Source organism: Mastigoproctus giganteus, chromosome 1 (genome assembly GCF_048544385.1).
Source record: "Mastigoproctus giganteus isolate SK-2022 chromosome 1, ASM4854438v1, whole genome shotgun sequence".
NCBI classification, from domain to species: Eukaryota; Metazoa; Arthropoda; class Arachnida; order Uropygi; family Thelyphonidae; genus Mastigoproctus; species Mastigoproctus giganteus.
In genome coordinates, this window is record NC_143575.1 from 257,697,248 (window position 1) to 257,720,757 (window position 23,510).

Sequence of the window (23,510 nt, forward strand, 5' to 3'; positions counted from 1 at the left end):
AGAAAAAATAGTCTCTAGAGCAAAGTTTCCGGCATCCCCCTCCCCCCATACTTCTCCTTCAACCCATGCACGGTACTAAGTACTATAGGTTTTGATACCTTTCGTGTTTGGGGTTTTCATAAAAAAAAACAAAACAAAAAGGTCATATATTTGTATATTTAACTCCTAATACAAGACTGCATTTTCTACACATAGGAACACAGTAAAGGTTTTGAGGTATTTCAACAAAGATATTGAAATAATTTGAAAATCGTATATGTGCCCACATTCAATTTTCTAGTCTAAATTTTCTGGTGATGCTATTTGTATAAAATGATAGCAGTTTAGGCTAACACACAGATAAGTGCCATTTTTAATTTGAGCATAAGCCCAAGCCTTGATAGCTGAAAATTGGCCTCTGTCATCAAAGGGATCAAAGTGGTCCCAAGAAAAACTGAATGTAGAGATATGTACATTTCAAATTATTCTGGTTGTATAGATTCTAAATGATATTAGTAAAAGATTCCTAAATGGAAATTTTCTCACTAAAAACAGTAATATTAGAAATATATATATATATATATATATATATATATATATATTTTTTTTTTATTTTTTTTTATTTATTTTTTTTTAATTTAAAATTTAGGAAGTTATGTCACACAACAAATGACACTGGTGGCTTTGTACCAAATATTTCTTAATAAATAAATATTTTAGTTGCTTTTACCTGGATTAAAATTTTTGTCCCTTGATGAGTGAATGGCTTTGCCAAAACTGCAAGCAATAAGATCTTCAGGTAGTCCCATTGAACTATAATCTCGTCCGTAAATATCTTTCACCAGCATATCTATATTTCTATGATCACCTTTCTCTGCTAATTCCAAAAGCTCATCAAAACCCTAAATATGAATAAAATGTAAATGCTTTTTTTATTAAAAAAAAATGATATTCATTTTAACCAAATAAAATATATCTTTTTCATACAGGAATAATCTAAACAGAGGCAATGATACATAAAATAAACCTCACAACTGAAAGAAATATGATAAAAATTCAGCAAATATCTGAAATTATTGCAGTTTACATACTATATTATATTTTGTTTAATAAAATCTTTCTGAAATTACAATATGTAATAAAAGAAACTCAAAGCTCTATAAAAAAAAGCAAAAAGCTAGGTTACCCTGATTAATACAATAAAAAGGTTATTTTTAATATGTGAATAAAATGGTGAGTACAGACTGAAGTACGTTTCTTGAAACTTATCATTTCATTGCTGTTTGCATGTATCTGTATATATCACATGCAGAGTCATTTCTAAATTTACACAATAGAGATGTTCTTGTAAAGTGCCACAAAAAATAAAAAATGTACTAATTGTAAGAAATAATGGAGGACTGTATTCAAGGACTTCAGGTAGGCCCACTGAACTATAGCTAAAGCAGAAGATTGAATCCCAAATAATATACAATTATAGAGGTTTATTTACATAAAATGTGTCAAGTAGACTCAAATTATTTTTAAATAGAATAAATATCCATCTTGCATTGTGAAAATGGGTAGTTTAAAAAGCATAGCTGCCAGGATGCAGAATTTTGTGCTCGTGGAAACGGATAAGTTTTTTTACCATCTTTTTCATTAATTAACATATTAAATTGTGTTTTACAAATAGTTTAAATAGTCTTAGTCATGTTCATTGGTGTTCTGGCACAAATATCATAGCACGTAACTTATGTTACTATTCCTCTGCACAAACAAAAGATATATGCCCGACTAACAAGTTAGTCGGGCATATATCTTTTGTTTGGGCACGTATCTTTCTTGTGTTTAGCTAAGGAATTTTTACCTTTTAGCAAGGATATAACTAATTTAACATTGCAATCGTTATGGTATAACGTAATGTATATCTTGAACTTGATAGCATAAGGTATAATATAAAACTAGATAGCATAATATGTATCATTGCATTTAGGAATCTATTAGATCAGTGGTATTGTCAATTAATTAATTAAATTGTATTTAAATGGAAATCATGCCAAAGACTAGAGCAGCAAAGCAACAGGCATAAAGTAGTGGGAGTGCTGTTGCTTGAGGGAGAACCAAAGGGGGCAATTCTCCAACGAATCACAGCCTAAAAAATGTGCAAGTTAAGAAATGTTTGTAGACCTTTCTGGAACAGGACATGATCCAACCAAGAAGGACGTCTTTGTGTGCTCTAGGTGCAGAGTGTGAAGAAATTAGGTGCCAACTCAGTGTTCTGATGGGCATTTATGAGAATTTGAAGAGTAGAGTAGATGCCTTCAAAAGGAATTAAAATGGGAGGTTCATCAAGCTCTCAGTTGCCAAACAGAATGTCAGAACTGACCCTTGTGCATCAGACAATATAGCAGAAATCTGCAAGGCAGACTGTGCTAGTCCCATAGGAGCTAGTTATTATGGTGATTCTATTGTCAGGGAAATATGTTGTGCAAGAAGGATAGGTCGAATAGGACCAGGGTATGGTCTGCCAGGGGCGAAAGTTGATGATGTTTTAGAGCAGATATCTTTTAAGAGCACAAAAGGTGATACTGTTGTACACATTGGTATTACTGATATTAAGAGTAAGAGATCTGAGGACTTACTTAACAGGGAAATGTTAAGTAAGTCCTCCAAAGTACAGGGCAATGTTGGCAAAAAGTTGCGAGTTAGGATTGAAACTTAAAGTGTCTGTAATTCTGTCCAGACACAATAGGAGGGAGTATATATTGAGAGCCTTGTCAATCAATTTGGGCCTGAAAGAATGTGCAGGGCTCATGGGGGGGGATTTTTCTCAGCATGGTCAGTGCTTTAAACAGAAGAGACTGTTTTTACAGAGATGGAATACATTTCAACAGAAAGGGTTCAAGAATATTTGCTTATGCTAGCGAGGCAGTGATAGAAGGGTCAGAAAACTGCTATCTTTGGGGGAGGGAAATACACAGACTAATACTTTAATAGAGCCACAAGCAGAGGTGAAAGTGACTCTTGCACATTGCTACTATTAATACATGCAGCAGCCTGGAAAGCAAGGGGTTGGGGTTTTCAGGCCCTGCTGTGGGTTATCATGAAACAAATGGATAGCTAATAAGAACATATGTATGTATGTACACTAATGCTAGCAGCACTGTAAATAAATTTGATGAATTTAAAGTACTGATTAAGTCATTGAATGCAGACATCACAGGAATAGCAGAGAAGTGGTGTCACTCAGACATAAGTGATGCTGAATTTGAATATGGGGAGTACACTGTGAACAGAAGAGGTGAAGGGGTTATGCTCTTAGTTAAGAAGAATATTAAATTTAAGATACTGCATTCACTTGACTTTGGTAATGAGTGCAATGCTGAGTCAGTTTGGTGTGATATAAGCACTGGGAAAACAAAATTGAGAGTAGGATTGTGTCATAGGCCCAATGCCTGTGATGAGGATACCAAACAGCTACACAGGGAAATAGAGTGGTCCAGCAAATCAGAATGTCTCATAATGGGGGATTTTAATTCTCCAGAGGTTGACTGGAATTTGTGGGTTGATCACACACACTAGCAAGACTTTTGTGGATTTCTGGGATGACTGTTTTCTACAGCAGCATGTTACAGCATGTTACAACAAGAGGAAGAAATACTCTTGATCTAGTTATCAGCAGTGATTCTTCATGCATTAAGAATCTGCATGTAAAAGACGCACTGGGTGGCAGTGATCACAGTGTACTAATGTAGAATTTAATTAAAGACAAATATTATGAAGGGCAAAGGGAAAGGCTTTTGCTTTTGTAAGGGTGACTACAGAGGTCTCAGACAATTTTTAAATTGTGTGCAGTGGGACTAAATGATGATGTTACCAACAGCAAATTCTAAATGAAAAGTATTCAGGGAGGTAATCAAAGAAGCTACTAGGCTTTTCATACCAACAAAGAAATACCATTGAAAGCTTATATATAAATGGATGTCAGATGAACTATTGAGACACTTGGCAGAGAAGAAATGTGCAAGGGATGCATATAAATTATTAGGTGATACAGAAGCCTATGGTTGACATAAATCGATCTGTAATCAAGTCACAAAGGAAGTCAGGTCAGCTATGGCAAATTATGAGAAGTCTATAACAAAGAATGCAAAGAAAAACAGCAAAGACTTCTACGCTTATATTAACAGTAGAAGGAAGGGATAGAATCACATTGAGCCAATCGATGTCTATGGGTTTAACTGTGTTGATGACTTTGCTCAGGTTGAGGACAAATTGAATAGGTATTTTGCATTGACATTCATACATGAGGAATTCTTTAGGGAAGGGGATGCCAGAAGTTTACCAAATTCTAACAAGGAGCTAATGATGTGCAAACTGAAAGGAAAGTGGAGGAGAAATTGTTGAGGATGGACATAAAAAAGGCACCCAGGAAGATGGAATCTATACAATTATATTAAGGGAGGCAGCAAAGGAGGTACACAAATCCTTAGCCATAATTATGAGAGCAACCATGGATTTAGGGGAGGTCCCTATGACCGAAGAAATGCAAATATATCCCTTTATGAATCTCCCAATTCATAAAGGGAGATCAAAACGAATCATGAGTAATTATAAACCTGTTAGCTTAGGTCTGTTCCAGAGAAAATAATGGAATCGCTGGTTAAAGATGTAATGCATAGCCATTTGGAGAGGCATGCAATTACAGCACAGATTTGTCAAGGGGCAGTCTTGTCTAACCAATCTGACAGGTTACTATGATGCAGAGACCAAGGAACTGGATGCAAAAAATAATTTTAATATCATATACTTAGATTTCAGGAAGCCTTTTGATGCTGCTGCACATAAAAGACTGCTGTATAAACTGGAGCAATGTGACATTAAGGGCAAGTTACTGCTATGGATAAGGGGGTGGGGTTAAGTGGAAGACAGAGTGGTTATCAATGGGCACTGCTCTTCGTGGACTAATGTTATTAGTGGAGTTCCCCAGGGTTCATGCTGGGTCCATTGTTGTTTTTGATATTTATCAATGATATTGATGAAGGTATATCAGGCTTAACGTCTAAGTTTGCAGATGATACAAAGGTTGTCGGGGTGATTAATGATAGTCATCAAGTAAGCTACTGTAACAAGATCTCTAGGAAAATTGGGTTGATTGGCTGAGAAATGGCAGTTGAAGTTTAACATTGACAAATGCAAGGTATTGCATATGGGTAGCAGTAACCCAAGAGTATCCTATCAACTGTGTCTCCAGACAGACAGTTGGACTCTGGGTAGCAGAGAATGAAAAAGACCTGGGGTTAATTGTGCAGACAGATATGAAATTCTCTGAGCAGTGCAGACATGCTGCCAATGATACAAACTTTTCTAGCATGGATAAGGAGGTGATTATCCCTCTGTATAAGACCATAGTTAGGCCGCATCTTGAGTACTGTATACAGGTCTGCAATACTAACTTTAGGAAGGATGTAGAATCTGGTGGAATGACTGCAGAGAAGAGCAACTAGATTGGTGAAGGGAAAGGGTGCTCTTACCTAGAAAGGTTTCAATTCTGCAAATTGCAGCATCTCAAGACCAGACATCTGCAGGGAGATCTGATTAAGATGTTTAAAGCCTTGACTGGATTGAGTAAGCTTAATGTTAATGGTATTCTTCCACTTGCTGAGACTGCACACATGAGGGGGCATAAATTCAAGTTGAGGAAGGATGGTTGCAGGATAGATGTGCGGAAATTCACCTTCAGCCAGTGGGTGGTTGATTGTTGAAACATGCTCCCATTCAAAGTCAAATAAGGTTTAGAGCTGTAAGCCTCAAACTATGAAAAATTTAACTAATGTATAAGCACAAAAAAGGCATTATTACAATACATCTCATATTCTGAACTGTGCACTAGTATAAATAGGTTTACATATTTAAAGTTGCATAAATAGCAAAAATAATAACATGCTACTGTTTCTAATTATATGAGGAAGTGAAGCCAGTCGACTATAGGACTAACGACTCTGATAAGTATAATAAGAAACTGTACAGGGAAATAGAGGGGGCCAGTAAATCAGTCTTACAATGGAGGATTTTAATTTCCCAGATATTGACTGGAATTTGTGGGTTGGTCACTCACACACTAGCAAGGCTTTTGTGGATTTATTGGATGATTGTTTTCTACATCAACATGTTCAGGAGGCAACTAGAGGGAGAAATACTCTTGATTTGATTATCAGTAGCGATTCTTCATGCATTAAGAATCTGCAGATAAAGGAACCATTAGGTGGCAGTGATCACAGTGTGCTGAAGTGGCATTTACTCAAAGAGGTAACTACCATCAGGGGTAAAGGGTTATTGCTTTCGTAAAGGCAACTACGATGGTCTGAGACAGTATTTAAATTCTATACAGTGGGACCAACTGATGATGTTACCAACAGCAAATTCAAAATGGGAAGAATTCAAAGAACTTATCTTGGAAGCTACTAGGCTTTACATACCAACTAAGAAATATTGTTCAAGGTTTAAGCCTAAATGGATGTCAGATGAACTAATGAGACACGTGGCAGAGAAGAAAAATGCATGGGATACATATAAATTAACACGTGACACATAAGCCTATGATAGATATAAGCTGGTCTGTAACCAAGTCACAAAGGAGGTTAGACCAGGCAAAGGCAGATTATGAGAAATCTTTGGCAAAGGATGCAAAGAAAAACAGCAAAGAGTTCTTTACTTATGTAAACTCTAGAAGGAAGAGGATGAATCAGATTGGTCCACTTGATATCGATGGTTCAACTGTTGATGATCCTGCTCAGGTAGCTAACAAACTAAATGAATATTTTGCATCAACATTCACACATGAGGAGTTATTCAGCGAGGGGAATGTCAGAGGTGTATTCAACTCTGGCAGTAAGCTAGATAATCTTGTAATAACTGAGAGTAAAGTGGAGGAGAAATTGTTGAAGATAAACACAAGAAAGGCACCTGGGGTGAATGGGATCTATCCAGTTATATTAAAGGAGGCAGCAAAGGAAGTAAGCAAACCTTTAGCCATAATTATGAGAGCTTCCTTGGACTCAGGGGAGGTACCCAATTCACAAAGGAGGATCAAAGGCTGACACAAGCAATTATAGACCTGTGAGTTTAACTTCTGTTCCAGGAAAATTAATGGAGGCACTGGTTAAAGAAGCACTGCAGGATCATCTAGACAAGACTTCAGTTATAGCTCGGACACAGCATGGTTTTGTTAAGGGGAAGTCTTGCCTGACCAATTTGATTGGATACTATGATGCAGTCACAAAAGAGCTGGATGCAGGGAATAACTTTGATATTATATACTTGGATCTTAGAAAGGCTTTTGATACTGTTGCACATGGAAGACTGCTGCACAAATTAGAGCAGTGTGGCATTGGAGTCAAATTGCTGCTTTGGATAAAGGGATGGTTGAGGGGGAGAAGACAGAGTGGTAATCAATGGACACTGCTCATCGTGGACTAATGTTATTAGTGGAGTCCCTCAGGGTTCAGCGTTGGGTCCATTATTGTTTTTTGTACTCATAAATAATATTAATGATGGTATATCAAGCTTAATGTCCAAGTTTGAGAATGATAAAAAGGTTGGTAGGGTTGTTAAGGACACCACTGATGCTATGCTGCTGCAACAGGATCTGGAAAGGTTGAACAGATGGGCTGAGAGGTGGCAAATGAAGTTTAACGTTGACAAATATAAAGTACTACATATGGGAAACAGCAACCCCAGAGCAACGTATCAACTCTGTGGTACTACACTAACAGTGGTAGAGAATGAAAAGGACCTGGGGGTAATTGTGCAGGCAGATATGAAGTTCTCTGAGCAGTGCAGACGGGTTGCAAGAGTAGCTCATGGTGTCTTGTCAATGATATACAGGAATTTTTCTAGCAGGGATAAGGAGGTGATTATTCCCTTGTATAAGGCAATGGTCAGGCCACACCTACTAGAGTACTGTATACAGGTCTGGAGGCCTCATTTCAAGAAGGATGTAGAGCTGCTGGAACGAGTACAGAGAAGGGCAACAAGATTAGTGAATGGAACAAAGGGTTGCTCTTACGAAGAGAGGCTTAAGTTTTGCAAATTACAGTATCTGGAGACTAGGCACCAGCGAGGTGATTTGATTGAGGTGTATAAAGCCTTAAATGGTTTGAGCATGCTCATTGCTGATGGAATTCTTCCTCTTGCTCAGAATAATCACCTGAGAGGGCATAAATTTAAATTGAGGAAAGACAGATGTGGGGAAATTTGCCTTTAGCCAGCGGGTAGTTGGTTGGTGGAAAAGACTTCCATCTCTTGTTGGGGAAGTTGATAGCCTAAATAAATTTAAGGCTCAGCTGGACAGGTATTTCGAACGAACGGTGGGGTTAAGTGGAAGTTTTTTTTTTTTTTTTTTTTTGCTGATGCTGCATAAGCTTGCTTCTTGCATCATATGCCTCTACTAATGCTAATGAGTTTTTTATTCATCAAAATTTAAATTATGAACAAGTACTAAAGATCTAACATCATTAATTTTTACAAACATGGAAGCTATTCAGTTAGTCAAAATGAGCTGCACATGGAAGTGACGCAATTACATAGCTTTCCTGGTGGCCCATTTTGCCTAACCGAAGTTTGGGTCAAAACTAAGTTACAATTTTCAACAGAATAATCAGATCATCAAATACAGGAATTAGCATGGATTTTTTTTTTTTTTTTTTTTTTTTTTTTTTGATTTGGTAGTTGTTGGCGCATCGGCTTCTGTGGCCATATTGCACCTCCCAAGGTTTTTGCAGTACTTTGATCCAAGCCCGAGGCGGGAATCGAACCCGCGACCTTGGGGTTGCCGGGCAGGTACTTTACCCACTTGGCTAGCCCGGTCGGCTCCGCATGGATATCTGTCTGTCTGCTGAAAGAAATATGTTATGATGAAGGCATTTAATAATGATCAATGGTACTTTTGTTTACACAAACAAGTGTTTTTTCTGTTCACTAATTTAATTTAAATGAACTAAACTAAATAACAATGGCAAGACGCTTACTTTAGCCTTAGTTAAAAGGGATCCTAATCCCCAAAACGTTCCTCCACCCATTGCTGATCCACCTATTCTTTCATATGTGGATTCAGATTCAACCTATAATGAAAGTATTTATTACTTTATATCTTCAGTATAGACAGAGAATCTCAATCATTATTGGTATAAGCATAAACATATTATAAATATGTAAGTTTTTGTTTATTTACCATTGTATAAATAGACAAAAAGAATAACATTTTACTGCTTAAATTTGTATATCTAAGTTATTTTATTCATTAACCATTTAAATTATCAAGCATCAAAAGCTAGTGCTGCACAATTCAACCAATGTGATCAATTCACAATCATAATAGATTAGAAAATCAGGTACCATCTGAACTACACAAACACAAGTGTACACGTCAAATGAAAACTGATGTAACAATTATTTTATTCAATACCAACCATTTTCTAAACAGGAATTATAACTTGATTTTAACAATATTTATAATCAAAGAATCGCCTCAATTAATTGCATTTAAGTAAGTGCAGTTGAACACAACTTTTGATGTTTTAAAGTTATTTGCACTGGTTTACTAGTTCAAGTTCAAGGCAGAATTTGACAAACATTTGGAGCGAGGGGATGGGTGAAATAAGGTTTTTTTTTTTTTTTTTTTTGGCTGATGCTATATAAGCTTGCTTTCTTGCATCATGTGCCCTTGCTAATGCTAAAATTCTATCCTCATAGCATGCTTTTGCTATTCTCACTAGATGAGTTGCCTGTATTTGGCCTGTACGTCAAGAAGCCGAATGTCTTTCTTCACATGTAGCCTCCAGACTTGAATACAATACTTCAAATACAGTCTCACCATTGACTTATATAAAAGAACAATAACCTCCATCTCCCTAGGTGAAAAGGTGTGGTAAATCATTAATACTCATCACTATACCTCCCTCTACCTTAGTATGCAAGTTATTCTTGGGTTGCTGTTTCTCAAATTTAGAACCTTATTGTTTGATAGCATTTAAATATAACTGCCATTTCTCTGATCCATTAAGCTTGTCCAAATCATTCTGAAAAAGCTCCACCTGACTTTGATCATTAGCCACCCTGCTGACCTTCTATATTTCAGCCTCATATCATGTATAACTTTGATGTTATTCAAGAATGCAGTGGCCCTAGAACCAAATTTTTAAGAACTCGCTTATATAACCCTGCAACGCCCTGAAGGGCGACTATTTGTATTTATGCTCTCCCTGCTTCATGTTCTTCAGCCATCCCTTAATCTCAATTATGCTCCAGGTTGTATAGCAAAATCTCCCATGTAGGACCATGGGAGGTTGCTATATAAGCCAGTTCACTTTGTTTACTATGAATTATGCCTGTATATTTGTGCACTTTTATGTTGTGCAGGAAAAAATCTAGAATAATTCATTGAGGAATTCTCCCTCCCCCATCTATGCCTGAGATTAGTTAACTGCAGCTCTGCTTGACGAAGCCTTTAAGGATTCATCTAGGCCCTGACATTTGAACTGAAATAGTCGCAAATGGTGACGTGTTGAATCCACAATACTATCATTAAATGCTATATTTTCTTATTGCTGACTCTGTCACCTTGTCCAATAAATTTTTTTTTTATTAACAACAGCACATTTCTGTGAATCATTATATATTCTGATTTGTATCACTGCATTTTAAAAATTAGTCTCATTATTAATGGTCACTACTTGTATATACTAATTTACTATGGGGCCGCAGCAAGAACTTCATAGCTATCTACATGTCCTTATTTTCTTGCTATAATCAGGACTGTGCAACAGTATTGGGGGCATGGTTAGTTTGGTATTCCCCCTTTCTTTTGTTATGGCAATATTTTAACCATTTAAGAAACATTTTGCTCTACCCTTCTATGTCAGTGCCTGGGTACATCTCTATTTGAAAGAAATTAGAAAAACACTTCAAGTTTGAGATAAGATAACTGGAATCCAATATCCGTGTTACTACTAGCTATAATTACACTATTCATTTGTTGATAACAAGAAACAGTCAACATTTTTTCCTTTCTTTAGGTAAAAATTAAAAATAGAATTTTTAATTCTAACCTAAAAGAATAACAGCTAACTCTTGCTGAAGCACAGTAATTAATTATGTTCCATTTTACCCTCCAATTTTTAAGGCTATTTTACTGTGGTGAATTTAATTTTTCTCCAACTGATAAATATCTCTTTTAACCTTTGACATCTGGTTTAAGAAACAAAAAGCAATTTTATTATCAAAAAAAAATTTTAAAAAAATATTCTTAAAAAGTAAAATGAAAAAATTATCTATATAAATTGTAAGCTTACTATATATATGTAAAAAAAAAAAAAAAAACACTTGGAGGATGAATGTTACTACACAGTTATAAGATGCCATGCAAATTTCGGGCGGAATTACGATGAACATTTCTATTAACAGGGGGGGAGGTCGGTAAAGGATTCGAGATATGCCGGGAAGTCGCGGCTATATATAAGGATGTCAGAAAAGAAAGTGACGGAGCTAATGATAGAGGGAGTGGCAGAGTAGTGGTTAGTTAGTGAGAAAAGGAGTTAGTAATGGAGTCAGAAATGAAGTAGGAGTTAGTAATGGAGTTAATGATAGAGGGGATAATAAGTGCTAGTGAGGAAGAGTTCTGGAGACAGTCTGGTTTTACCAAGAGTAGTCATGAAATTATTAGAGATAGTCAGTCGGGAAGCAGCAAGCTTTTGCTGGATTTCAGAAAGGAGAAATTTCCAGCCAACATAAAAGGGTTATTCAGTCAACTAGGTTCAAGGCAGCAAGGAGGAATCGCGGTGAGTCGAGAGGAAAATAGGAATTAAAAGCAGGGTATTAGATGAGGAAGTCGTCAAAGAAGGTGTGGGAAAGTCAAGGTGCTGATCCTAAAGCATTGAAAAATATTTGTTGTTGTTGTTGTTGTTTGTTATTTGGTTTTTAGGAGCATTAGCAACTAAGGCCATATTGCTCCGGGATATGCGGTGGTCATTCCTTGACCTTTCCGCATCCTCCGTATTTGGTGGTGACGGGCTCGAACCCCGGTCTAATCAAGAAGCATGTGCTATGCACTGCTGCTGCTCCTTCCCACCTGGCTATGGAGGCGCCATTGAAAAATATAACTTATTGTAAGTACTATGATTAAACATGTTAAGTTTATCAGGTGTTGTTCATTGCCTCACTCAATCTCTAGCAAAAGGTATAAGTAATCCTGAAATTTTCTGATATAGTCAGTGGCCTAAAAGATAACAAGTATTACCTAAAATTAAAGTAAGCATTCTCACTATAATTAAAATAAGAAAAGCAGGTGCTTACAAAATTGGCAAGCCAGCCAACGCCTTATAAAAATAATGGAAGCAAAATTCAAGGAGACTTTCACAGCTGAAGTTTTGATATGAAATGACTTCTGAGCGAAAAGGTGACAGCTGTGGGCTTTAAATTTCTTTGATTTGTTGACAATGCAATTTAAATAATCGGCTAGACACTATGCAAGATATACTCTCAGAAAGAGCATGTAAAATATGCCACAAAGTGAAGATGCCAACTGCAATATTCACAAAATATAAGAAAGTGCATATCAGAGTAACAAATGCAACATCATAGTCTGGAAGTTATTTCACGTTATGAACATGAAAACAATGCATTTTCACATAACAATTTACCTTCATGATACTAACTCCTGAGCCAATATTTACTAATAAGTATGGAAATACGTGTGGATCCACATTGTGAAATATATATTCTGGGTTTCCATGTCGCTTAAAACAAAATACCTCATCGGGGATGTTTTTTAACAAGAAGTTACATCCCTTTATTAAACATTCCATTTCATCTTCTTTGTCCACACTAGTAAAAAAAAAAAAATAAATAAAAAATTAGGCAAATGCTAAAACAGCATTCAAAATAATTTAATAATTTATATTAAAATTTTATATCTGGTTATATGCTTAAAAAGTAAAGAGCACTCAAAATTAAAGATCAAATTAATCAATTCTGTTACAGAGACATTAAAAAATATTATTATTATATTCACATACTAAATAGCTAACACTGTAGTAAATTTGTTTACTACTGGCCAATGTTATGGGAGAATTGTATGAGGGTCCACCCAATAATGCTTCCCCCACTTCTCTTTAGGTAAATGTAAGATGACATATAGTGAGTGACAGTTATGCCAGCTTATTACAAAAACATTCAGCAGCATTTCTGTACAGTGCGAGTTAGCAGACAGTAACACAATACAGAATGGTGATGTCGGTAAAACAACAAGGAAGGCTAGAATTCTCAGATGACAAAGACAAGGGTCCAATTCATATACATGCTGGAATAGTGCCACACATTCTCCAAAATGAAAAAATTCAAGTATGCATTTGTCAGCAAGAAGTCATGGTCATACTTTTTTTAATATGAAGGTGTAATTTTTGTGGATGTATTGACTTCAGGGACCATGTTGAACTCATTTTATCATGTGGGCACATTATAAAAATTAAACTTTAAAAATTCAACAAATATATTCCACAAGAGAAAAATCTGAACTGGTATTCCTCCATGACAATGCAAGGCCCACACAAGTCTACATGCCACCGAAGTCATCAGAAATTGTAATAGTGCATGGTGCCTCATCTCTGTTTCAGAAATGGCAGTGTCAGACTATGATTTTGGTAGTCCTTTAAAGGAAGGACCGTCAGATCATCACTGCAAATATAATCTACAATGAAGAAACTCTGTGAAAGTGGCATAAATATTAGGAAGCATTACTTTTAAAACAACACACACATTATTTTACATGTTATAAAGTTAGGATTAATACTGGTATTTCAGGCTATTTATGTTTTTCCACTATTAAGGTAATCTGTAGCACTTTTCAGATGGCTGCATTAAAAAAAAAAAAAAAAAAACATTTATGATATCTGTTAAATTTGTATTTAACAAATTCTATTATATAAGTAAATAAAATTGCATAATTATATCAAAACAAATGGAATCCGTTCACAAACAAATTTTTGAAAACCAATTAATTATCACATGAAATAGCAAAGTTTTGGAATGTGCAATTTCATCTATTTACATTTTATAATTACTACTGTGATATTCTATTATACGGACACCATTTATTGTGATCACTTTGGGGCACAGCTGCTCAGCACTGTTTATTGATGCAGAGTGTAAATGTGCATATAAAAAGGTGGAAATGGACAGAAAGAAAATCAAGCAATAAAAAATAATTTGTCCTTTATTTCTTCGAGAAAGTCATCAATAAATATTAGACTGTCAGGTTTCTGGAAATCCATACAAACCATTAAAAATAAATAAAGAAAAATTTTAAATCAAGAAATAGAAAAGGGTTAATGCTCTAATGTAAAACAATCAGAATGGCAGGTGTACAGATAGAGATATGAGGGGATAACAAAAGGTTTGTACCCTTACACAGAAATAACAGCCCTAGAAAGGTGAAACTTCACAGGAACTTTAATTAGTTTCTATGTACTCTCCATGTATAGTAACACATTATACATGGAGAGTATAATATGTTACTATACATGGAGAGTACATGTATAGTAACACATTTTTCCCATCTTATGGATAGTTTATCTAGTTCTTCCTTGGCTTTATTGAAACTACCATACCTCTGCAACACTAGATGAGTTGGTTTCAACAATCAACTACTTCTCTAGCTGAAGACAAATTTACACACATCCAATCTGCAACCATCCATCTTCAGTTGGCGCCTCCATAGCCAGGTGGGCAGGAGCAGCAGTGCGTAGCACATGCTTCTTGATTAGACCGGGGTTCGAGCCTGTGACCACCAAATACGGAGGATGCGGAAAGGTCAGGGAATGCCCACCGCATATCCCCGGAGCAATATGGCCTTAGTTGCTAATGCTCCTAAAAACCAAATAACAACAACAACCATCCTCAGTTTGAATTTATGCTCCTTATTTGTGCAATCTGAGCAAGAGGATTGATTCCATCATCATTGAGCTTACTTATTCCATTCAGAGCCTTAAATGCCTCAATTAGATCTCCTTGTTGGTGCCTTGTCTCTAGATGCTGCAATTAAACTGAAGCCTTTCCTGATAAGAGTACCCTTTTACTTCCTTCACCAACTTTGTTACTCTTCTTTGCACGTGTTCCAACAGGTCCTTCCTAAAATAAGGCTTCCAGACCTGTATGATTTACTCAAGATGTGGTCTAACCATTGTCTTATACGAGGGGGTTTTGATAAGTTTCCGGCCTGACAAGGAAAAAATTTGAATAGATGAAAATCCTTTTAGTATGTTGTTACTCAATGTGTCATAACATGTGCAAAATTTCATTCATTTCCTGATAGTAGTAATTTTTTTTTACAGGTCTGAAGTGACCATGGCAATGCAAAGTGTGAGTTTTTCCAAAGTTGAGAAGAGAGCCATCATCAAGTACCTCTTCTCCAAGAAAATGGGAGCCAAAGAAATTTATGACGAATTGAAATGAACAATGGCCAAGTGCCCTTCATATAGCACAGTGAAATTGTGGGTGGTGGATTTCAGGAGGGGGAGACAATTTCACGTAGTGACTGTGAAATTGTCAATAGTTTCCACGACCTGATCCTTGCAGACAGGAGGGCAGGTCTGCAACATGTAGCAGACATCCTAGGCATCAGTTTGGAGCTTGTGCATTACATTGTGCATGAAGAATTGTGTATGAGAAAACTGTCTGCCAAGTGGGTTCCCAAACTCTTGACAGCTGATGACCAGAGGAAAAGAAGGGACTGTGCGAAGGCACTTTTGGACTGTTTTTCAAGTAGTACAAGCAATGTTATTCAACAAATAGTGACAGTTGATGAAACACCATTGTACGTGTATGATCCTGAGACCAAAAACCGATCCATGCAGTGGTGCTGCCATAATGGATCACCACGATCCAAAAAATTTCGCAGACAGAAATCTGCAGGGAAAGTGATGGGTGTGATATTTTGGGAGGGGGTAATACTCAGTGAATACGTGGAAAAAGCACCACCTTGAATGCTGAACGTTATGTGGTCATGTTGGACAAATTGCATGCCGCTTTGAAGGAAAAGAGACGGGGTAAGTTGTCAAAATGTATCCTTTTCCTCCAAGACAATGCTCCCTGCCACAAGGCCAGAATTGCAATGGAGAAAATTCATGACTTGCAGTATGAAATCATTGAACATCCCCCTTTTCTCCAGACCTTGTCCCCTCAGACTATTATCTGTTCTCCAACCTCAAAGGTACTACATTTAGGGACACAAGAGACATTATATCAGCAGTAGAGGGGTGGTTTGCAGACAAAGGCGGACTCCTATTACCGTGGAATAGAATAGCTGCAGGAAGATTGTGCCAAGTGTATTGACCTGGAAGGGAACTATGTTGAATAAAATGACATTCATTTTCCACTGGCACCATGTTTTCTTTCTGAGGCCAGAAAATTATCAAAACCCCCTCGTACAATAGGATAATCACCTCCTTATCCCTGCTGGTAAAATTCTTGTATATCACTGACAAAATTCCACAAGCTGTCTTGTCAGCCTGTCTGCACTGCTTGTAGAACTTCATACTGACTGCACAATTACCCACAGGTCTTTTCCTCTATCCACTGCTAGAGTGCAGTACCATACATCAGCTACGTTAAACTTCAGTTGCCACTTCTCCACCCATCTGCCTAATTTGTCGAAAAATTTGTTGCCGTAGCTTAGGCTGATTACCCTACCAGCCTATTATATCATCTGTATACTTAGAAGTTAAGCCTGATATGCCTTCATCAGTAAATATAGAAAACAACAGTAGGCACAGTACTGAACCCTAGGGGATTCTGCTAATAACATTAGTCCAAAAAAAGAGCAGCACTCATTGAAAACCACTCTCTGTCTTTTCCAATTCAACTATCTGTTTATCCATAGTGACAACTTGCCTTTAATGTGCCACATTGCTCCAATTTGCGTACCAGTCTTTTATTGCAATGGTATCAAAAGCTAACTGAAATCTAAGTATAAAATGTCAAAATAATTTTTTACATCCAGTTGCATCCTTTGTTGCTATTTCATAGTATCCAATCAGAAATCTAAAGAAACACCTGCATGGGTATCTATTTTCAAGTGATGATGATGGTGACCTCAAGGAAGCTATAAATAGTTTTTTCAGAGACCATCTTTTTCACAGTTATAATGTATACTGCTTATTGTGATCATGGATAATGTTATCACTTTTATGAAGTCCCAGTCAGATGTGTATGAATACGTAAAGAAAAATGACATTTATTGTAATCAGTAATTTGGTTTATATTATCACTTTTTTTTGCCTTATTGAGTTTTACACATGTACAGTGGAAGTGATTACCTAAAATCGTAATTTGTTCTTGAACCCTGACACATTTCATGTCTGATTACTGCTGTTGCTTCGTACAGCCATATAGTTTTCAGTGTTATTACTTCATGAAAGAAAGTACTATACGAGGGGGTATCAAGAGGTTCATACTCTGACCTAGATAAAACATCAGTAGGAAGATGCCATTTTTAATATAAGTTGTCTACATATTTAATAACTAACATGTGAAATTTCATTCCCGTAGGTGATCGTACACCAGAGGTGGAGCCCAGAATCTGAGGAAGGGCGCTATGGTTGACAAAGTGGAGTATTGAGCAGTGATCAAGTTCCTGTATTTGCAGGGCAAGAAAGCTCAGGAAACTGATGAAGAAATGAAAGCTGTGTATGGGCAGAATTGTCCATGCTATGACACTGCAAAAAGTGGCAGTCAAGTATGGGACATGATACTGCCATGGGGGATGTCTTTGTGTGTGTGCGATGCAAGGAGTGTAAGGAGATAAGGCGACAACTCAGCGTTGTTATGGGCCTATATGAGAGCTTGAAGGATAGGGTGGATGCCCTCGAAGGATTACAAGTGAGGGGCCCATCAAGCTCTCAGCTGCCCACACCAATGCCAGAGCTTGCACTTGGTCATCGCGGAACACAGCGGCAACCCCCAAGGCAGAATGCGCTGGTCCCAAAGGAACTAGTAGTTGTTGGTGACTCTATTGTCAGGGAAACGGGAAACATGCTTTGTAAAAAGGATAGGTGGAATAGGACCAGGGTATGTCTGCCAGGGGCAAAAGTTGATGACGTTGTAGAGCGGATATCATCTTTTAAGGGCACAAAAGGTGATATAGTTGTACACGTTGGCACTAATGACATTAAGAGTAGGAGACCGGCGGAATTACTTGACAAGTACAGGTCACTGATGAAAAAAAGCCGTGAATTAGGGTTGAAATTGAAAGTGTCTGCAATTCTGCCCAGACACGATAGGAGGGAGTATATGATGAGAGCCCTGTCAATCAATTCGGCCCTGGAAAGATTGTGCAGGGCTCAAGGGGTAGAATTTTTTTCAGCCTGGTCTGTACTTGTTAACAGGAGAGACTGCTTCTACAGGGATGGGATACACTTAAATAGAAAGGGTGCAAGAATGTTTGCTGATGCTATCGAGGCAATGTTAGGTGGGTCGGAAAACTGCTAGATTGGGGGGATACAAGGACTAATAGATTAACAGTAGCCACTGGCAGAGGTGAAAGTGATTCTTGCACTGCTTCTATTGGAATGAGCCGCAGCCTGGAAAATAAGATGCAGGATATTTCAGAGACTGCTGGGAATCATTGGGGTACAAGTAAACACATGGGTTGTGTTAGGGTAGCTAAGAAAAAGAACAGGTGCATGTATACTTGTGTGTACACCAATGCTAGGAGTTTAGTAAATAAATTTGATGAATTTGAGGTATTGCTCAAAACATCAAAGGCAGATATTGTGGGGATTTCAGAGACGTGGTGTCACACAGATATAAGAAATGCAGAACTGGAATTTGGGGAGTACAATGTCTACAGAAAGGATAGACAGGATAGGAAGGGAGGAGGGGTTATGCTATTAGTTAAAAAACACATAAAATCCAAGGAAGTGAAGCCAGTCGACATCGCTGGACAGTGCAGTGTCGAGTCAGTTTGGTGTGACATAAGCATTGGGAGATCAAAATTGAGAGTAGGAGTGTGCTATAGGCCTAATGACTCTGATGAGTATAATAAGAAACTGTTCGGAGAAATAGAGTGGGCCAGTAAATCAGAGAGTCTTATAATGGGGGATTTTAATTTCCCAGATATTGACTGGAATTTGGGGGCTGGTCACTCACACAGTAGCAAGGCTTTTGTGGATTTATTGGATGATTGTTTTCTACATCAGCATGTTCGGGAGGCAACTAGAGGGAGTAATACTCTTGATTTGATTATCAGTAGTGATTCTTCATGCATTAAGAATCTGCAGATAAATGAACCACTTGGTGGCAGTGATCACAGTGTGCTGAAGTGGGAGTTACTCAAAGAGGTAACTACCATTAGGGGTAAAGGGAAGGGGTATTGCTTTCGTAAAGGCGACTACAATGGACTGAGACAGTATTTAAATTCTATACAGTGGGATCAACTGATGATATTGCCAACAGCAAATTCAAAATGGGAAGCATTCAAAGAACTTATTGTGGAAGCTACTAGGCTTTACATACCAACTAAGAAATATTGTTCAAGGTTTAGGCCTAAATGGTTGTCAGATGAACTAATAAGGCATATGGCAGAGAAGAAAAATGCATGGGATACATACAAATTAACACGTGACACGGACGCCTATGATAGATACAAGTTGATCTGTAACCAAGTTACAAAGGAGGTTAGGCAGGCGAAGGCAGATTACGAGAGATCCTTGGCAAGGGATGCGAAGAAAAACAGCAAAGAGTTCTTTACTTATGTAAACTCTAGAAGGAAGGGGATGAATCAGATTGGTCCACTTGAGATCGATGGGTCAACTGTTGATGACCCTGCTCGGGTAGCTAACAAACTAAATGAATATTTTGCATCGACATTCACACATGAGGAGTTATTCAGCGAGGGGAATGCCAGAGGTGTATTCAACTCTAGCAGTAAGCTAGAGAATCTTGTAATAACTGAGAGCAAAGTGGAGGAGAAATTGTTGAAGATAAACACAAGAAAGGCACCTGGGGTGGATGGGATCTATCCAGTTATATTAAAGGAGGCAGCAAAGGAGGTAAGCAAACCCTTAGCCATAATTATGAGAGCTTCCTTGGACTCAGGGGAGGTACCCATTGACTGGAGATGTGCAAATGTGACCCCAATTCACAAAGGGGGATCAAAGGCTGACACAAGTAATTATAGACCTGTGAGTTTAACTTCTGTTCCCGGAAAATTAATGGAGGCACTGGTGAAAGAAGCACTGCAGGATCATCTAGACAAGACTTCAGTTATAGCTAGGACACAGCATGGTTTTGTTAAGGGGAAGTCTTGCCTGACCAATTTGATTGGATACTATGATGCAGTCACAAAAGAACTGGATGCAGGGAATAACTTTGATATTATATACTTGGATCTTAGAAAGGCTTTTGATACTGTTGCACATGGAAGACTGCTGCACAAATTGGAGCAGTGTGGCATTGGAGGCAAGTTGCTGCTATGGATAAAGGGGTGGTTGAGGGGGAGAAGACAGAGAGTGGTAATCAATGGACACTGCTCATCGTGGACTAATGTTATTAGTGGAGTCCCTCAGGGTTCAGTATTGGGGCCTTTATTGTTTTCTGTATTTATAAATGATATTGATGATGGTATATCAGGCTTAATGTCCAAATTTGCAGACGATACGAAGGTTGGCAGGGTTGTCAAGGACACTACTGACACTATGCTGCTGCAACAGGATTTGGAAAGGTTGAGCAGATGGGCTTCGAGGTGGCAAATGAAGTTTAACATTGACAAATGTAAAGTACTACATATGGGAAACAGCAACCCCAGAGCAACGTATCAACTCTGTGGTACTACACTGACAGTGGTAGAGAATGAAAGGGACCTGGGGGTGGTGGTGCAGGCAGATATGAAGTTCTCTGAGCAGTGCAGACGAGCTGCAAGAGTAGCTCATGGTGTATTGTCAATGATATATAGGAATTTTTCTAGCAGGGATAAGGAGGTGATTATTCCCTTGTATAAGGCAATGGTCAGGCCACACCTAGAGTACTGTATACAGGCCTGGAGGCCTCATTTCAGGAAGGATGTAGAGCTGCTGGAACGAGTACAGAGAAGGGCAACTAGATTGGTGAATGGGACAAAGGGGTTCTCTTACGAAGAAAGGCTTAAGTTTTGCAAATTACAGTGTCTGGAAACTAGGTACCAGCGGGGTGATCTGATAGAGGTGTACAAAGCCTTGAATGGTTTGAGCATGCTCAATGCTGATGGGATTCTTCCTCTAGCTCAGAAAAATCACCTGAGAGGGCATAAATTCAAATTGAGGAAAGACAGATGTAGGATAGATGTGCGGAAATTTGCCTTTAGCCAGCGGGTGGTTGGTGGGTGGAACAGACTTCCATCCCTTGTCGTGGAAGTTGATAGCCTAAATAAGTTTAAGGCTCAGCTGGACAGGTATTTCGAACGAACAGAGGGGTGAAGTGGAAGTGGTTATTTTTATTTATTTATGTTACTTTTTTTTTTTTTTTTTTTTTTTTTTTTTTTGGCTGATGCTGCATAAGCTTGCTTTCTTGCATCAAATGCCTCTACTAATGCTAATGCTAATGCTAAGTGGAAGCGGAAGTTCCAATGCCGTTGAACAAGTGTCTTTGATGAGCCAAGAAAAGGAAGGCCATCAACATCCACAGACAGTGAGATGGTTGCAAAGGTTGAGCAGCTGGTGCTGAGTGACAGACATGTGATAATTCATTCCATTGCAAATGCAGTGGGAATTAGTTATGGGTTTGCCTACAGCATTTTACATGACCATCTGCACATGTCTAAGATCTCCACACAATGGGTTCCAAGATTGCTGATGCCTTTGCAGAGGCAATGTTAAATACAACATTCTTGTCTACTCGTGGGTTTGTGTAATGCAGATGTTGAGAACTTTTTTGATCGGTTGATGACAAATGAAGAGTGTACCAGTATAATCCGGAGACTAAAGACAGGTCAAAGCAGTGGCTTTGATTCATCTCAGGAAGCCATCAATGAAGTGGAATCATGGTTTCAGGCAAAAAGGTGTTGACTTCTGTGATCAAGGCATTAAACAACTGATCAAACAACTATCAGAGGGAATAGACATGTGAAATGGGAAGGACTGTTTTTTTTTTTCTGATGTTGTATAAGCTTACTTTCTTGCATCATTTGTCACTAATACTACTATTATTAATAGAAATAATAAACAAGGTAGATAACTTAAATCAAGTATTGCAAATTTCAGCAAAGTTTGATCATTTTATGATAGCTGAATCCTTCATTTCCACCTTCACACTGTGATTTAGCATTAGCAAGGGTACATGATGCAAGAAAGCAAGCTTATATAGCATCAGCCAAAAAAAAAAAAAAAAAAAAAAAAAACACACACACCCCTTCTCATTTCACCCATCCACTCGCTCCAAATTTTGTCTAATTCTACCTTGAACCATTTTTAGTACGTTGGCATTCGAGGTGAGCAGACGCGCTTAGACAGGGCTCCTCAGTTAAGTGGTTTACTTTTGGATAGTGCTTTTAAATATTTGATTTATTTAGATATTGTTGGATTATTTTGTTATAGGTTTTCCTGTAACTGTTTGATTTTAATAATATTATAGATATAATTTTTTAAAGTACTTTCATTGATATTTATTTAATTTTATAATGGTAGTTACGAGATCTGCCTTAAACACGTCACAGGGTATCGTGACTCACACGGAAATAGCAGATGGCGATTTACGGGTGAGTCATGATTTAATCCGTTGTGGAACCTGTGGAATGTTTTCCAAGGTCCACCTGGTGACTAATCCTACCTCACCTGGAGATTCTTTTCTTTGTGATCGATGTAAGGAGTGCACTGATCTTAAATTACAATTTGGTGCACTGATGGAACAATTTGAGTCCCTGAAAAAACGAGTGCTTGCCCTCGAAAATAATGCATCTGGGAGCTCGTCAAGGACTCAAAACTCCAGCAATCTACCAAGTGATGCACACCCGATTCGAGCCTCAAAACAGAAAAACCAAGTGCAAACTACTCTGGTTAAAAAGGACATTGTTTTATTAGGAGACTCCATTGTCAGGGAAACGGGGAATATTTTTTGTAATAAAGATAGGTGGAGCAGAACCAGGGTATGTCTGCCGGGAGAAACTATTGATGATGTCACCAACAGACTGTCAGATTTTAAAGGGGGTAAAGAAAATATTATTATTCATGTGGGGACAAACGATATTAAATGTACACGATCTGACGATTTGTTGGAAAAATACAGGACCATGCTGAGGAAATGTCGCGAGCTAGGCAATAATGTCTATGTGTCTGCAATTCTGCCCAGACACGATAGGAGGGATTATATGTTAAGAGCCTTGTGGATTAACTCAAGACTTGAAGGAATCTGCAAGGCTTTAGGGGGTAAATTTCTATCAGCATGGCCCACACTTGTAGGTAGAAGGAATTTGTTTTGTAGAGACGGGATACACTTAAACAAAGGTGGTGCAAAAGTTTTTGCCAGTA

The 23,510-nt window shown here is 37.8% G+C and overlaps 1 protein-coding gene across 1 annotated transcript in view; it reads right to left on the reverse strand.

The window, feature by feature from the left end:
- Positions 1-23,510, reverse strand: part of LOC150091811 (4'-phosphopantetheine phosphatase) — a 154,769-nt gene that overhangs the window by 64,453 nt on the left and 66,806 nt on the right. Inside the window, exons 4-6 of the mRNA XM_090377091.1 lie at positions 12,660-12,843; positions 8,991-9,083; positions 710-881 (exon numbers count right to left, since the gene is read on the reverse strand). Coding sequence (XP_090233217.1) covers positions 710-881; positions 8,991-9,083; positions 12,660-12,843 — 449 coding nt within the window. The remainder of the gene's footprint in view (positions 1-709; positions 882-8,990; positions 9,084-12,659; positions 12,844-23,510) is intronic.